The sequence below is a fragment of the Wyeomyia smithii genome, chromosome 2, assembly GCF_029784165.1.
Source record: "Wyeomyia smithii strain HCP4-BCI-WySm-NY-G18 chromosome 2, ASM2978416v1, whole genome shotgun sequence".
Lineage (NCBI taxonomy): Eukaryota > Metazoa > Arthropoda > Insecta > Diptera > Culicidae > Wyeomyia > Wyeomyia smithii.
The window spans coordinates 213,891,334-213,909,787 of NC_073695.1; the positions used below are offsets into that span (position 1 = coordinate 213,891,334).

General features: G+C 42.4%; 2 protein-coding genes across 3 annotated transcripts in view; one reads left to right on the plus strand and one right to left on the minus strand.

Annotated features, from left to right (window-relative positions):
* Positions 1-16,033, plus strand: part of LOC129725199 (uncharacterized) — a 53,578-nt gene extending 37,545 nt beyond the window's left edge. For both annotated transcript variants that reach the window (XM_055680729.1, XM_055680730.1), the window contains 6 exons: positions 10,911-11,018; positions 11,205-11,531; positions 11,599-11,799; positions 12,419-12,975; positions 13,036-13,731; positions 13,791-16,033. In XM_055680729.1, coding sequence (XP_055536704.1) covers positions 10,911-11,018; positions 11,205-11,531; positions 11,599-11,799; positions 12,419-12,975; positions 13,036-13,731; positions 13,791-15,801 — 3,900 coding nt within the window. In that variant the 3' untranslated portion in view covers positions 15,802-16,033. The remainder of the gene's footprint in view (positions 1-10,910; positions 11,019-11,204; positions 11,532-11,598; positions 11,800-12,418; positions 12,976-13,035; positions 13,732-13,790) is intronic.
* The window catches only part of LOC129725212 (nuclear inhibitor of protein phosphatase 1), a 489,093-nt gene that overhangs the window by 334,772 nt on the left and 135,867 nt on the right, over positions 1-18,454 (minus strand). The gene's annotated exons all lie outside the window — the stretch shown is intronic.

The window sequence follows — 18,454 nt, forward strand, 5'->3', positions numbered from 1 at the left end:
GGACCAGAGGGGAACTGGGAAGGTGGTTACATTCCATAATCCCCAAGGTGTCGACGAACCCGTGGTTCAAGGGGTTGGATGTAGGTCGGGATTTCATTTGCGTGATGTCTCGGCTTATGTCCAATCACTATAGATTTGACGCGCATCTCCGTCGTGTTGGGCTCGGGGAAAGTGGTATCTGTGCCTGTGGTGAAGGTTATCACGACATAGAGCATGTGGTTTAGTCATGCCCTGTACACCGTGACGCCAGGTCTAAATTAATAGCTTCCCTGCAGGCCGAAAGTAGGCAGCCGGCTGTTCCTGTTCGTGATGTCTTGGCGAGCCGTGACCTATCCTACATGTCCCTTATATACGTTTTCCTGAAATCCATCCACGCCCCAGTTTAATCCTATTCCCTTCCGCCTACATCCAACCAAACGACAAGAACACGTTAAGACCCCGGATCCGGAAACAGCAACTAGACCCGCACGATACTCTCAGGTCCCGAGGGAGACAACCCAATATGCCAGTCCGTAATATCTTGGCCCAGCAGCGGAACATATTCAATAGGCTGCTTACCTATGGCGATAGAAAACCATCAAACAACAAATCAGTGCTTTTAATGCAAAACATTCTAGCTTTAAGTTAGATTTAGTTTCAGCTTGTAGTCGGCAGCGAGGATAAAAAATTTGCTTTTAGTTATTAAGATACTTTAGAAAGTAAGCTACCAGATATAATTGGCGCCGTTAAACATCAAATTGTATTTGTGCCGTGTCAAATAAATTATAGATGAAGAAAAAAAATGTTCCAATGGATATAACAATTATCTTCGCAATACTTTTTCCGCTTTATGGAACACGACAGTATAGCAACGACTAGCGCAGGTGCCTAGCTGATGAGGCTGGACAATTTATACTCGATACCGTGCAATAGGATTATGTATAGTACGGGAAGATGGAGCAACATAAGAGCCCGTAAAGAAGTTGCTCCTCAACTTGCTAGAAGCCAGTCCATCAGCCTATCCGGAGGCTCTTAGTGAAAGACAGGTTTGTTTGTTTATAGTTTAGTTTATCTTTACCGCTTTCCACGGGTGTACACACTTCGGAATTTCATTCTCACTCTACGTTTTTGATCCGCTTCCTTTTACCCTGCTTCCTTACCCTACAATTGTATTCCAACAAAGAGGTGCTGCTTGCTTCCAGGGTCTGTGCTATTGTGAGAATTGAACTTTTTATTGGACTTCGTATGGCGAGATAAATATGGTGTAAGTGGCAGAAGGCTCAAGATCGACTTCAAACAAGCTTCCACAAGCCCAGTGAGACGTGGAAGCAACAATGGTTTTACGGTTTACTAAAATTGAAATAATTGGAAAGTAGCAAAGTGGATTTATCGCTGTTTTTAATTACACTTAGTGTCAACCTGGAACTCGCAACTCAAACCACATTTGCCTGTATACGAATGAGAATGCATACGAGACTTTCAACGTTCAGTTACGACTTAATGTCATTCCCTAATTCAGGACAAAAATGTATGCTTATGAGGATTAGATTTCCCACGCTTAACTATGAATAACCATCCTGCTTCAAATCACCAAACTCGACTACCACGCAGAGGAAGATACCCAACAATAGCCAGAAGAGCACTCATCCGAATAACTTCATCTTCGGTTTTTTCTTACAAATATATTTAGTAATCACAATACGCGAAAAAAAACGAAAGGAAATAGCATTGCAAGTTGCAATTTGCAACTATTTCAATCATTAATTTGAGGCTAGGAGAGTACTAATGGTTTGCTCTACTAACTATCTTCCAACTTTACGTGTGTTGATTACAAATCCAATTATTAAGCGCAAATTCTTACAATATGGAGATCAAAACAAATTTCGTTAGGGATTTTATGGGATTATCATACAAAATCGTTTTTTAATGTTACCTTGTTGTTAGTAAAGTCTGTTCATACAAACATTCCAATAGAGCAGGTGCTAATGAGAGTCGCTGGAAAGTTGCTGACGGTAAGGTAAGGTATAATTGGACGGTGAGAATTTTTCGCTGACATCGCATTCGCGATCTTTTGTCTTATAGCTTGCTCGATCTTCCAACCGTTCAAAAGCACCGGCTATGATCAAGCTTTGCAGCGTTACTACCTGATAAATCATACAACTTGCACCAGGTACTAGAGGTATAACGTAAATAGATAAGGACCAGATCATCTTGCATCTATGCTCAAAAAATTAACATTTTTCCAAGAGACTAAACCGTACATCCAAAGCAATTAAGCCAGCTGTGTAAGTGTCAGTGTAGATAAATGAAGGTAAACCACTGGTGATTCTTCTTTTTTAAAGTCCTATGTTATGTCGGCAAAAGACACAGCACAGCACAGTCAGTGGTAGGTTCCAACATGGCAAATGACTGTCGACTTTATGCTAATGTAACTGCATTTATTATAGGACGTTAGGTTTCTGGTGCAGCATTTCCTTCGGGTGATGTCGGTAAAAATGTTTAAGGCCCATTAACCCACAGGCAGTAGCTGACATTGGATAACAAATCATCTAGCGTTGATATGATTAGAGAGTTTCCCTTTGATCTAGCAGCATGAAGCAGCAGGCCAAGTGAACAAGTCATTCGTAGTTGGTGGTCGCAACATTGCTCTGCAACTAGGTTTAATGTCAGTTTGGAACTATTAGTACATGGACTGGATATTTATCTGTACAATAAGCAATAGATGTGGTGACTGCTCTGGGTTGAATATTTGGGAAAAGTTTTTTTTCTTCTTGTGTGTATTACGCAGGCTAAGCCTGCTCATTTCGATCGTATTTTGACTATCTAGGTGTTAGTGTAGTGTTTAGATTCATCTCTTCAACACAAAATTTCATTCACGACATCTCGGTATTGCGATGTAAACTTATCAACGTAATCGTGAGACGCGTTATCTGCCATGCGTGGATGTCGTCTTAATCGGCTTAATCCCGTTGGTTATGTAAGCCATTATTTGTTGAAAAGCTTTTTGTTTTCGAATGTTAACGTATTTTTCTAAGAAACGATAGCTCTTAGGTTAATATAATTTAAAAGACACCTATACGAACACAATCCCAAAATTGTTTTATAGCTCATTCGAATTTAACACAGTTTGAATGCGAAAATACCTTGATTTTAGAATATAGGCATTTTATTCACAATAAGTGCAATAAAAGTTTCAGTTGCTCAAAACTTTGATCTAGAAAATGTGCAACTCTTCCTATGCCTACATTAAAAAAATTCACCGTGAATTTGGCAAAATGATAATAATCGTTTTATTTTTGTTGGTTACAAATTAATGATATTATGATTAACCTTCATAGTTTAATGGAATAAAAGTCTAAGGTTTAAACGAAATGACAAAAAAAAGCTTGTTTAAAATGTATTTTAAATTTTTCCTTGCAGAATATATATATATATATATATATATATATATATATATATATATATATATATATATATATATATATATATATATATATATATATATATATATATATATATATATATATATATATATATATATATATATATTATTTTTCTTCGTTCCAAACTTATAATTTGGTGATAATCAAACGTAATAACTGCACACGATATTATTTATTTTTCTCTAGGTGTTGGTTATACATGTTTTTGTCAAATTTAACTTCTAATGTTTTCGTTAATTTAATATTAGTAGCTCCCCCTACACGCAAAACTTTTCCTTATTACTTTAGAAGCAATAGCGCAAAATTGCCTTTTGGGTAACAAACCTATTACTTAAAAGGCAATAAAATTCTTCCCCAGTCAAGTAACAACACATACTGCCATATATTTAGCACGTGTTACGGGAGTACGACTATCTAATAATGGTCGTTTCAACCACATGCAAGATTTTTTCTGTCGAAAACTGCTCCCTTTCCATCTCAAGCAAAAAAAAAACACACACACCGTCGCATGTGTTGCACATGTTACTAGTTTCTTCAATCTCCGATTCATTCGGTGTGCATGTATTAGTTCGCATACGGAGAAGAGAAAAAATATGACAAGAGCTGCCAAGCACCATTTTTCCCGTCATAGAGTATGCAAAAGTTGATGATTTCAAAGACTTGAAATGCGTCTTGAAATGACATCACGATCTGTAAACTGCGTTAGAGAAAAACAAAAAAAAAACAAAAACATTCACTTTCCTGCAAGATATCTAAAACACATACTCATTGGTTCATGGAAACTTATTTGCACCTGTTTGAAAATATAATACTCGTGCCTATCCTGACAATATTCGCAACTTCGGCAACTCTGGTCAGACAGTATTACATATTTCCATTTCAAGTAAACACTGGGGGACGAAACGAAAGTGTTTCTAATTAGATATTTGAGGTTGACGGTTGAGATTCTGATTATGTGTGGATGAAGGGGACAAAAATGAACCTGATCGTTGCATCAATACAAATGCAGCGAGTGAAGTCTTGCTAACACATGCATTGCGGTGCTTGGCTGTATGCTTTCCTCCAGAAACACATACAAGCGTGGGCCCGTCATAATTTTTATCACTTTTTGCTTGTTACTCTTTATGTATAATGCGCAGTCATAAGACACAATAAGTAATAAAAAATTGCCCTAAAGTAATAAAATGTTCCCCGTTTGCGTTGGGTGTAGGTCTGTAACGTAGCTTTAAGCTTCGAGCTCATTAGCTTAGGGGCCATACGGTTGTTGGCCTTAGACTTGTTCCGATTATATATTGAAAATATACGTTCTACACAAGCCGAAGAATGTGGAAAAATTGAAACATTTCTCTCAAAGACTTTTAGTAACGAAAACATTCCGCCAGATGGTGTCCAACAACTCATACCAAGTTAAGTCATCTGTTTCAATGAATCTTCCGGTCCCGGTGTTTTAGCGTACGAAATTAATTAATTAAGCCACATTACTCTCCTTCTGCATCGTTGATGTGTTGATTTTTTTTTCGTCAGTTTTTTTAAAAAAGTTTGAAAATCGTTGAATCGAATTCAACATTTGAAATTGATTCCAAAAACAAATCTGTATTTTTGGCAAAATTCTGTAATTCCGTATTATAGATTCTGTATTACTTTTTTAGTTAGAAAATGTGTAAGCAAAACCTTGGTGCTGCATTACGATTCGGAACGAATCGGACTTTTCTGTTTATTTTACACAGACTTCGCAGTCAACTGTTTTAGTGTACAGGACAATTGCGGGGCTAGCGCTACGATCCTACTGACTCTCCCGAGCCGGGACTCGAACCGACGTCACTTGGCTACGTAAACCGTATAAGGTTTTGTTCACGGTAATTATCTTTCTCTCCACCTCGCAGCGTTGTCACATTACATGAGAGTACCAAGGTACGCAAATTCATCGACTGCTTCATAGATACCCCCATTTATACAATCTCAGTACCAAGACTTAACGAACTTCCACGCTTTTTAGCCACCATGGACTTCGCTTTGGTAGAAATCCAATGATGTTAAGTTCGCTGCCTCCTCCTAAAAAGCTCGAATGCCTTTTCCACTGCTCTTCGGTGAATACCGACGATATCAATATCATTCACAAATCGTAAAGATTTTGAGATAATAGCACTGCTTCTTCGCACATCAGCTCTCCGTACTGCACCCTCTAAGGCAGTACTGTTATGTTTAAGCAAAATCTGCCTTAACTCACTAATAATAAGTCTGCGAGATTACTGGCAAGTTTACTCAGAACTTGTCAAGGATTTGACACAAGGTGAACATTTGCTCCGTTGAAGATTCCCTTTCCCAGAAACCGCACTGGCACTCTCCAACGGAGGCAGGAACAACGACCTTAGTCTACGAAACAGGGTGCGAGAGAGAATCTTATAAGCAGAATTGACAAGTTTTATGCCTTGATAATGACCAGGCTTGTAGTTTCACCTCAGAGAATCACTAGCATGTAGAAGAATATCTTTCACTGCGAAAACAACACCGAAGTCGGAAAAATTTTGACGTCACTTGGCTACGTAAACCGTATAAGGTTTTGTTCACGGTAATTATCCGTCTCTTCACTTCGCCTCGTTGTCACATTGCATGAGAGTACCAAGGTACGCAAATTCATCGACTGCTTCATAGATATCCCCATTTTGGATTAAAATTGAGCTCGCTATAATTTTTCAAAGCAAGCTACTTCTATGCACAATTTTTTTGCTTCCATATACAATGTCTCATGGGCGTAGCCAGAATTTCAAATAGGGGGAGGGGGGGGTAAGCTCTTCAAAATTTTAGAAGTAAAAAAATGGTATTTTGAAAAATAGAAATAAATACTAGTGTTTAGTGATTGTTACATCAAGGCAACCAGTGAGAAGTTGTCTTTGACATCAGAGAGGAAAATTTGATTATTCTTTGTCCAATCTCGAATATAAATAGATCTTTTTTAGTGAAAACTCTTAAGTTCATTAAAACCTTTGGACATATTATTTTGAGACGAGGATCTCAAGAATCCACGAACATGCAGAAAATAGAGTTGATCAGTAGCCGCAACCGGGAATTCAAGATATGATTCTCAAGATGGCCCAACTTTTACAATAGATGGCGGCCCAGCAGCAGCAGTGTCAGTATCAAACCCCGGAGCAGGTTTTGGAGTCCCTCTGATCGAACATCACCGAGTTTGTCTTCGACGAAGAAAACGGAGTTACGTTCGGACGTTGTTGTTTAACCGCTACCAGGACCTCTTCGAGAACGATGCAGGCCAGCTGAAGGTACGTTTACTTCTCCGGAAGCTGGACACCCATTCGCATATCCGCTATTTCAACTACATCCTGTCAAAGCTTCCCAAGGACTTGAAGATTGAAGACACAGTCAAGATTCTCAATAAAATCTTCGGGCATCAAACGACAAACGTTCCGGAAGCGGTTCATGTGTCTTTTCATGATTGTTGTTGACCATCTGCCGATTAACACTCAGCAAGCAGAGAGCACTCAACCGCTGTTCAAATATTGTTGACCTCAGCCAGGTTTTCACCCGACGTGATGTGCTGAACAAGCGTTCAATCGTGCATGTTTCCATGGTAGAGCAAGTGCAATTTTAACTGCTTCCTCAGTCGCAGGGAAGAAAGAACGGGCTTTAGCTAGCAGGTCTATAAGATCCAACTCTTCCAAGTTCTTACGGTCTGCTCTCATACTGCTGCAATGTTAATACAAAACTTCCACCTCTCCAACAAAATTGTCAACTTCATAAAAAATTACGAAATTTTCGGTTTTGCGCTTGAACTCTTACAACGACATGCGTGTTGTGTTAGCGGAATGCAGCAAGGACAACTACTGTGTTCCTTTTGAGCTTATATCAAATGAGGGGAGCAGCTAGGCAGGAAAGTAGATTGCTTTGTTTGCTTTGCATCTCGAAACTGAAAATCCAGCCGCCCTTTACGCATGATTGCTCTTCGAATTTATCTCAGCAGTGCGTACGGCTGTGTATTCTCACTAAAGTGATTTACCACTCTTGTTTAGCTTAACTATGTTTAAAGCAGCAAGTGTATTATTTTTCTGCGAGCGGCAGAAACACAGCACAAGGAAGAAGTGTAGTAAAACAAAATTGGTACACAATTGGTTGCACAAGACAGAGATTGGCACAGTCCAATCCAGTATTACTGACCATATCGCGGATGTACATCCACTGTTCGTTCAGGTTCACTAATCCGATCATCAATTTTCCGACTAGATCCAGCAGCAAGTCCATTAGCCAAGCGTATCAACCGCATCTTCTTCGAAATACTCGACTTACGTTGGTCAGCCGGGCGCAAAATCGTTCCTACCACGAGATGCTGATCTGAGTCGACGTTCGCCAAAAGGGTGTTGCTATGTGCGTTCCCATACTTTTGTCCGAAGTATGTGCTACAGATTACCATACCTCTGGTTGTGGCGAAGTTCACCAACCGCAGGCCTTTTTATATTACTGATAGAATGAAGATTTTGTCAGCCGATAACAGGACGGAAGAACTGCTCCCGTCCAACCTACATGTTTGCGTCTCTGATGAGGATCTTTATATCATATTTTGGGCACTCTTCTACACGTCGTCGGGTTTATCGTTCGTCGCATTGATGGGTCTCCACCTAATGACCCGCTTGATAAGTTTACCTAGTATGACAAAATCGTACAAATGAAGTAGGTGTGGTGTTCAAAAGTCGTTCCGGCGATGGGATCTACTGCTCGGAACTCATGTTTAATCCTCTTCGGCAGGATGGCTGCGACTTCCATTACTGTTCCAAGTACGACTTTCCAATCATTGTATCTTTTCGTTCGCCTGAGTTTATACTGATTGTTCCAATCCGTATAATTCTGGATTGTTCGTTGTAAGGGCACTTACTGCCTTGGTAGGGCCGCGATGACTATTCTCGCGTCGGAGCTGCCGTCTTGGGTCTAACCGGTGGGACACTGCATTTCATCGTTCAGCTGTTCGCTCGGGATCAGTCGCTGCTTGAGCCTGCCCTGGCATGGGGAACAGACGATCAGGCAAGCTGCCCTCCAAAGTGAACAGCTCCCCTTTCCGTGTCAGCATACGATCAAGTTCCTGTCGGTACACCGATCTTCTAGATCTGGTTACTCGTATCCTTGTCGGTACCACACGTGAAAGTGGGGATAGGAGTTGCCCTGGACCACACTGGAGTCTATTGTATGCCAACTAGTACTGGTTGACTGTTTGTAACCGCCTTTGAAAATATGCACCTAGAAATACATCTATGTAAAATAAATATCATTCATTACCTTAGGCAAAAATAATGGGTTTTATACCCTTTGTCGCCCACATGACAACCATAGGCGTAGCCAGAGGGGGCAGGGGGGGCGTTGCCCCTCCCCCTAAATGTTGACATTGGTGCAGAATTTTGTTTTCAATAATTCTAATAGCACAAAACGACATCTTTAGCCCATAGAAACATCTGTGTAAAGTATCAGCCAGATCAAAAATAATTGATTGAAATGCTTGCGCTATGTTGCGTGGAATTGCACAGGTTTTTCAGTTGATCCACCAAGGATATTGCAGTGGCAAAAGTACCGGGCAAATCCGCCTGCATCAACTAGCTTGGAGTATTGGAACCGAGCTGTGACAATTCCTTACCTTGATTCTCTTGTAACCTCACTGCAAACACGGTTCGATGAATATAGTGCTTCTGTCTACGCCTTGTCCTTGCTACATCCTGCTAACGTAATACGCATGTCGTTGGAAGAGTTCAAGCGCAAAACCGAAAATTTCGTAATTTTTTATGAAGTTGACAATTTTGTTTTGAGGTGGAAGTTTTGTATAAACATTGCAGCAGTATGAGAGCAGGCCGTAAGAACTTGGAAGAGTTGGATCTTATAAACCTGCAAGCTAAAGCCCGTTCTTTCTTCCCTGCGATTGAGAAAGCAGTTAAAATTGCACTTGCTCTACCATGGAAACATGCACGATTGAACGCTCGTTCAGCGCATTACGTCGGATGAAAATCTGGCTGAGGTCAACAATATTTGAACAGCGGTTGAGTGCTCTCTGCTTGCTGAGTGTTAATCGGCTGATGGTCAACAACAATCGTGAAAAGACACATGAATCGCTTCCGGAACGTTTGACGTTTGATGCCCGAGGACTTTATTGAGAATCTTGACTGTGTCTTCAATCTTCACGTCCTTGGGAAGCTTTGACAGATGTAGTTGAGATAGCGGCTGTGCAAATGGGTGTCCAGCTTTCGGAGAAGTAAACGCACCTTCGCCGCATCATTCAGCTGGCTTGCATCGTTCTCAAAGAGGTCCTGGTAGCGGTTAAACAACAACGTCTCCGTTTTCTTCATCGAAGACAAACTCGATGATGTTCAAAAAGAGGGACTCCAAAATCTGCTCCGGGGTTTGATACTGACGATGCTGGACCGCTATCCGCTGTAAAATTTGGGCCATCTTGTGAATCATATCTTGAATTCCCGGTTGCGGCTGCTGATCAACTCTATCTTTTGCCATGTTCGTGGAGAGTGAGATCCTCGTCGCCAAAATAATATGTCCAAAGGTTTAAATGAACTTAAGAGCTTTTAGTAAAGAACATAAATTTATACTCGAGGTTGGACAAAGAATTATCAAATTTTCCACTCTGATGTCAAGGACAACTTTTCACTGGTTGCCTTGATGCAACAATCACTAAAGACTAGTATTTATTTCTATTTTTCAAAACACACTAATGTCGCTTTTTACGCGGGGGATACGTGCCGCGTAAATTCCGGAATCCGCGTAAAAAACGCGTAAATTTCGAAATCCGCGTAAAAAACCGCGTAAATTCCGGAATCCACGTGAAAAAAGCTGCGTAAAAAATCCGCGTAAAAACAACCGCGTAAAAAGCGACCTTAGTCAACCATTTTTTTACTTCTAAAATTTTGAAGAGCGTGCCCCCCCCCCCCCTCCCCCCCTATTTGAAATTCTGGCTACGCCCATGATGACAACTGTGTTCAAGCGGATGCTCATATGAAATACATTATATTTCAGAATTTAGCGGATATCATGTGATATCACCAATCTTGATATCAAATGTCATACAACAAATTTGCTGTGAAAACTAGATGTATTGATTCTGATTTCAAGATACGCGATATCACATGATATCCGCTATAGTGTGAACTGATAATGAAGGTTAATTAAAACATCATACCTGACAAGCCATTAAATAATGTATTAGTTTATGATTTTCCTTGCCTTACTTCAACAATATGTAATTACTTATATTATGGTATGAAGTATCAATTTACTTCATACCATGTCTGTCCAATGACGCGATCATTCACGATGTCTATTGTTGCTTCTCGAAAAGGTAATGAAAACATTTTTCATGTGCCAACATTAAAACCCACATTGACACGACGATGTCTTACTTAGGCGACGCGTGATTCATATTTTACTTTATTTTAATACCTTTTTTTCTCTCTTTTCTTCCAATTTCGTTCAATCACGTCCACCGTCCAGGAAAACACGAATCGCTCACCCTTGCACGAGGCGGCATCGAATGGCGACGAGGTGGCGGTGGAAGCACTGTTGGCTACTGGAGCCGACCGAAATGCGAAGGAATTACTGGTGAGCTGTTAAATTGAGTTACAAATTATATTTATAAAATTAATAGACTGGGAATGCATGGGTTATCATTTTGTATCGATAGTGACACCATGGTAAAGGTCCCTATCATTAAGATTACTGTCCTAAATTTTACACATCTGCAAATGTTACCTCTATTTGAACCAAACCAATTATTTCACTTTTCAGCATGGCAATACGCCACTGCACGAGGCCTCCTGGAAGGGTTACAGCCGCTGTGTAAAAATCTTATGTTCCTTGCCCAAAGTGCACAAACCGATTAGTGCCAGCAACCACACGGGCGTTGGAGGTACTAAGCTGTCGATCGATCTAATCAAAGACTCCAGCAAAATCAAAAATGTGCTACAAGATACGAAAGGGGCGCTGCACAGTGCCCTTCTCGGAACCCGCAACTCTGGTGGATTTTCGGCGCTACATCTGGCGGCCCAGAATGGGCACAATCAAAGCTGTCGGGAAATACTCCTAGCCGGAGCCGATCCCGATGTACAAAACAATGTGAGTGTTTTTCGCTTGTATTTTGAGTTGCTTTATTCTCAATTCGGCTTTACTTACATCCCTGTAGTACGGCGATACCCCACTTCATACAGCGTGCCGCTACGGACACGCCGGTGCCATCCGAATTCTTCTATCGGCCAAATGCGACTTTGAACGGATCAACCTCAACGGCGACACGGCTCTGCACATCGCCTGTGCCATGGGTAGGCGTAAATTGACCCGGATTCTGCTCGAGGCGGGCTGCAAGCAAGACACTAAAAACGCCCAGGTATGTATGCTTTTCACGACATGTCGCGATACTGTAGCCAGTCTTTAACACGATTTGTTGGCGCAGTTGTGTGACGCTTTAGCGCTAAACACTGACTGGAATTAGGGCCATAGCTTTCGAAAGGCAACATGAACTAACATCTTTGTGTGAATTAATTCTTGAATTGCTTGAGTCGATGAGCAAATTTTATTGAACTTTCTTTTTCGTCTCCTGGAGCTTTATGAAAATGCGGATGCTAATGGGCATTTTGTTTTTCTCGTACACAATGTGAGATGGGTCTCAGATATTTTTATGTGAAAGTGAAATTTTTTAATTCAAATTTCGTTCATTAATCGATAAATGCTAGTTGCCAAAAAGAAACAACCATGCTAGAACACAGGTCTAGGTTCCAAAGCTGTCGAAGCCTGGGAAATTTATAAAACGTAATTACACATAAGAAATAACTTGAATTTTTAGCCAGTTTAGAAAAGTTAGGAGGTACTTGTAAACCTAAAACATCTAAATACTAGGAGTTGGTAGAATAAGTATTAAGTAACATTAAAAAACAGTTACAACTTTTGACGAATGTTTTGTAATAAAATGATATCTCAATTATTTGTCGTTCCTATGACAATTGAAGGGTGAAACACCGAGGGATATCGCCAATCGCAAAAATCTGGTCGAAATCATCAACATACTCAACACGCCGGCTCAGATCTCATCGCGACAAGCTCGCGAACGTAGTTCCAGCAGTTCCCACCGGAAGGATCACGGTGTCAAAAATGGGGAAAAAACACAGCACAACAAGGAGGACCGGAAATCTCGCGAAAAATCAAGAGGGCGAAGTAGTGGTCACGATCCCCGGTACGATGTTGACCCACAGCATTGGTCCCCGTACGGATGTCACTATTTTCCGGATCCACGGAACTTTCCTTCGCCCAAGCTGGAGACACTGCCCAAAGAACCATTGGCTAAGGGAGAGCAGTACTTTCTCGATTTGGCTGGTAACATAAGAAAAGGACCGGTTGGCGTTGGGAACACCTGCTACTGTGCTCCATTTTTCAAACATTTGGAGCAGCGTATGAACCAGAATCGGAAAAGCATCCGAAAGTATGTTCATCGTGCCACCGAGAAACTAGATAGTAGGATGACAGCGTTAGCAATGAAAACAGATGATCAAATCGAAGAGTTAACAAAGTAAAGTTCCACTTATGGCCTGCTCATACCTAATACTCAAAGTCTTCTTTTCTATTTCAGGACTATGATTGCTAGCCGCGTACAATGTGAGAACAAACGATTGCACTTGGAACAATGGCTGAAACGTGGTATAGCGGAACGCTCTACTGGCCCTCATAATACCAAAACCAAAAAAGACGAAGCCAACACTAATACCTTAACGCGTTGCCGCAGTCTAGAGCTGTTGGATGGCAGCGACGACATCCTTGTAGACCGTATAAAATCCTCAACGCCACAGTTCTCGCGTAGCATCGATTATCTAGATGCTCAAGACAACCTGTCAGATCATAGGCGACCTGAATATTCGGACCACTTTGAAAGTTCGAACAATTCCAATGTAAAAAATCACTCAGAAATAGATGAACCAAACCGAAAAACGCAATTGAAAAAGTTTGATGCGGAGCATCGGTTAATGAATGGTAGTAAACGATCATCCTCAATCAGTCACTCCGGGCGGGAAAGCTATTACTGCTCGGACAAGGATAATGACAAAGAGAAAAATCAAGCGCACTTCCAGGATCGGCTACCAAGCAACGCCTATGGGGGTGGTAACTCATCCAAGGATGAGCGAATGATTGCTTCATCTGCAGGTTCGTCCGGTTACGATCACAAGAATGAGAAAATTAAAGTCACCGAACGACTGGAAGAGCTTCTGAGTAAAACTAAAAAAATTCTCGAGTTAGAGAAGATGAACAAGAAAAAACATAGTGATAACAAGTAAGTATTAACATAGAGTAGTTCAACTATTAGCTTATCAAAAATTCTGTGGTTTTTAGGTATATTCTGGCACTGGATAGACTAAAGGACATCCATCATTGCGATAGTAATCCTCAGGTGTATCAACAAACAGCTTCAAAACATGAGTCCATGAATCATGGGTATGATATCGCACAGGAAATGGAAAAGATTACCCAATCATTACTACCGGCAGCGCCAGTTTCCCCGGAAATTTCCAAAGATATAACCACACGAAAAGAACGAACCTGTAAAAATAGTAGTGGCGCCCAGGTTGCCACCGGAGTTACTATTGGAAGTCCAGATTCAACGCCTCACTCTACCATGTCACCCAGTTCGTCATTGCTAGGAGGTAACAGACATTCCAATCATCTGATGAGTATTCACCCGGACGCGATGGTTACTCATATGGCATCCACTCACTTTTTTGAGGCAATGTCGGAGCTGGCGAGCAACCAGGACTCAGAACAAGAACTGCATGTGGACAGCGTGAATGCTCCGATGGTTAATGGGTTTTATGCAAATAATTGTTTTGAAGATATTCCTAGTTCATCAAATACCACTATCAAATCGGCTCCAAATCACAGTAGAAAGAAACAACAATCACAGATGGATGAATTGAATAATGATTCTAGTGAAAGCGATGACGACGAAGTGGCTGATGGCGACATGGAGAATAAAGAAAATGCAGAAGGATGTAAATTTGAAGATCGAGAAGAAGAGTGGGAATCAGATGATCAATGCGACCTTTCGGATATGGCAAATCTTGCTCAGCTCAAGGAACTAAAAAGTAGAATCCTGAATGGCACAAACTGGAGAAGTCAAGTGCTGCAAAAGAGCGTTCACGAGCTTTTTCAAAAAGCTTCTGAGGATAAAAATGTTGTTGAAGATGTGCATCCGACAGTAACAGATGAGAAAGAGCGAAATAGTGCTGATAGTGCAGAAACGAATCGTGTGAAATATATTATTTCTAAACTTCAAAATAGCTCTATCCAACAAGTGGATCCACCCAAAAGTCAAGCTCCGTACGTTCAAGATGATAATTACTCAGATACTAGTGAAGAGGATGATTTGGACTGCGTTGATGGGCCACCTCCACTAGTCGAACGTCCGGTTACTGCCAAAAGTCTTATAGAAATGTACGAAAAGGCACTTCCAAAGGTTGAAAACCATCCAGTGGCTGCTGTTCGGCAACAGTTTTTCATACCAAAAGATGCTTATTTTCATGAACTGCCAAACAAACCAAAACCTCCTATGAAACCACCAGACCTAACCTCACAACTATCACATGCAGCCGTACCAGCTGAACAAATGTCCCTTACGGCTCATGCCAGAAGCCGAAACCCGCTTCCATCTTACCTGAATGACAATGAAATTTTTAACCCCAATCAAAACCAATATCCAACCGTGAGCAATTTTCACAGTAGACTGAATCCTTCTCATCAATCCACTCCAGCTCTACACTATCCTTCCCAGTCACCACCGTTTATTAATGGAAATGACTACTTGTCCTCCTACCAGGCGCACTACGTACCACAGATGCCATTGCAGGAAAAACTACTCTCCAGTCGCAAATACATTAAACCATCTGCTTCCTTCGCGATTTCTGGCGGAAGCACGGGGACTCCATCGCCTGAATTTCCTTATCAGCTTAGTGGGTCTAACCAGTCACAACATCCAACACAGCTGCATCTACCACAACATCACCATCATCATCATTATCAACAACAACAACAACAGCAGCAGCAGCAGTTCCGCAAATCCCAGGATAACCTTTCTAATGACGACTCCGGATATATCAGTGCCAAAGTAAGTGAAATTCATGGACCAGTGATACCACACACCACAAACAGTGGCAGCTCTTCGCCAATGCTGCAACAGCCCCCGCCGATGGAGGTCATCCCCATGCCACGTCAGTTTATACCTTACCATTTGGGCAACGGAACGACTGGCTTGCTAGATGGTGCCGTAGGCGCGCACAACAACACGACCACCGGATCGACGTACGACGAACAGCAACACTATAATCTTGGTGCTTCGAGTTTAGTGTGAAACGTGTTATTGATTTAGTAAAGCATAGTTATATTTAAATTTGTACAAAGTTTTAAACAATGCTTAACCTACCCATTTTTAAATTATTAAACTTCAGCAGAATTTAGAATTATTCTATTGCTGAGCAGAAAGATAATCTTTTACACAGCAAATGTATACTATTTTAAAACTGAATAAAGTGTTTTAAACTGTGTTTTATCGGACATTTTATTATGCCAGTCGCTGTGCATTGAAAGTCCAGAGTGTGTAGTATGTGTAAATAAATTTGTATCAAATATAAAAAGCAGTTTCAATTCCGTTCATGTTACCTTACCTTACCAAACAGTCCAAAGCCGTGGTGTGGCTTTTGCTGTACGTAAGAGTCGTCTCCATTCCACTCGGTCCATGGCTGCAGTTCGCCAGCTCTGCAGTCTGCGTAGGGTCCGCAGGTCGTCTTCCACCTGATCGATCCACCTTGCCCGCTGTGCACCTCTCCGTCTCGTCCCTGACGGATTGGTTTCAAGAACCATCTTTACCGGGCTGTCGTCTGACATCCTTACAACATGCCCAGCCCACCGCAACCTGCCTATCTTAGCGGTGTGGACGATAGATGGCTCCCCAAGCAGCTCCTGCAGTTCGTGGTTCATTCGCCTTCTCCACACTCCGTTTTCCATCTGCAGTCCACCGAAGAAGGTACGCAACACCTTCCGCTCGAAGACCGCAAAGGCGCGTTGGTCCTCCACAAGTATAGTCCATGTCTCATGCCCGTAAAGGACTACCGGTCTGATGAGCGTCTTGTAGATGGTTAACTTGGTGCGGCGACGAATTCTTCTCGATCGGAGCGTCCTCCGGAGACCAAAGTATGCACGATTTCCTACCATAATGCGCCGTTGAATTTCTCTGCTGGTATCGTTGTTGGCAGTTACCAGTGAGCCCAGATACACGAACTCATCAACCACCTCGATTTCATCACCACCAATTTGAACTCGAGGTGGGAGGCTAGCACTGTCTTCTCGTGAACCCCTTCCTTTCATGTACTTCGTCTTCGATGACAGTTGAACCGACTTTTGGAATATCGTGCCACTCGTATTAATCCCCGCTCTTCTAATGACACCTTCCAGGGCAATGTTAAACAGTAGGCACGAGAGACCATCACCTTGCCTTAAACCTCTTCGGGTTTCGGAGGGGCTCGAGAACGCCCCTGAAACTCGAACTACACACATCACTCGATCCATCGTCGCTTTGACCAACCGCGTCAGTTTGTCCGGAAATCCGAAGTCGTGCATAATTTGCCATAGCTTGTCCCGATCGATTGTGTCGTACGCCGATTTAAAATCGATGAACAAATAATGTGTGGACACGTTATATTCGCGGCATTTCTGCATAACCTGCCGAACCGCGAATATCTGATCCGTGGTGGCGCGGGCACCCATAAATCCCGCCTGGTAATGCCCCACGAACTGCTTCGCAAATGGTGATAGTCGACGGCAAAGTATTTGCGAGAGTACCTTTTAGGCGGCGTTCAACAGAGTGATTGCCCGGTAATTGCAGCACTCCAGTTTGTCGCCCTTTTTGTAGATGGGACACACAATACCCTTCATCCACTCCTCCGGTACTCGTTCTTCCTCCCAAACCTTGACAATGACCCAGTGCACGACTCTAACCAGTGTTTCTCCACCGTATTTCAATAGCTCGCTGGGAAGTTGGTCCACTCCAGCAGCTTTATTGTTTTTCAGCCGACCAATCTCCTCCTCCACCTCCAGAAGATCGGGGCTGGAATTCTGTTGTCTTCTGCTCGAGCACCAACATCAGTTGCCATACCGTCCTCGCGCTCTACTGCATCGCCGTTTAGATGCTCGTCGAAGTGCTGCCTCCACCTTTCGATCACCTCACACTCGTCTGTAAGGAGATTGCCGTCCAAGCTCCTGAACTTAACGGCTTGCGGCACGAAGCTTTTACGGGAGCTGTTCAGCTTCTCGTAGAACTTCCAAGTGTCGTTAGCTTGGTACAGCTCTTTCATCGCTACGCGATCTCGGTCCTCTTGCTGGCGCTTCTTCCTTAGGAGGACTGATTTTTGGCTGTTCCGTGCCTGTCGGTATCGTTCCACGTTCGCTCTCGCACGGTGTTGCAGCATTCTCGCCCGTGCTGCATTCTTCTCCTCGACTAACCGTTTGCATTCGCTGTCAAACCAGTCATTTATATGATTCGGGGCTCTTGTACCTAGTAGCGCTACAGCAGTGCTACCTATGGTGGATCGGATGCTCCTCCAGCCATCTTCAAGGGTAGCTGCGCCAAGGTGCTCTTCCGTGGGTAGCACTGCCTCCAGCTGCTGCGCGTATTCCTGTGCTGCCTCGGCATCCCGCAGTTGCTCAATATTTGGTCGCGGCGTTCGACTTCGGCGGGTGTTATACACCGTCGATAGTTTTGAGCGCATGCACACAGCTACTAGGTAGTGGTCCGAATCTATATTCGCACTGCGGTAGGTGCAAACGTTGATGATGTCGGAGAAAAACCTGCCGTCGATTAGAACGTGGTCGATTTGGTTCTCTGTCTGTTGGTCGGGTGATCTCCAGGTGGATTTGTGGATACCTTTGCGGGGGAAGAAGGTACACTAAAATCGCTTTTTACGCGTTTTTTACACGGGTTTTTTTACGCGGATTCCGGAATTTACGCG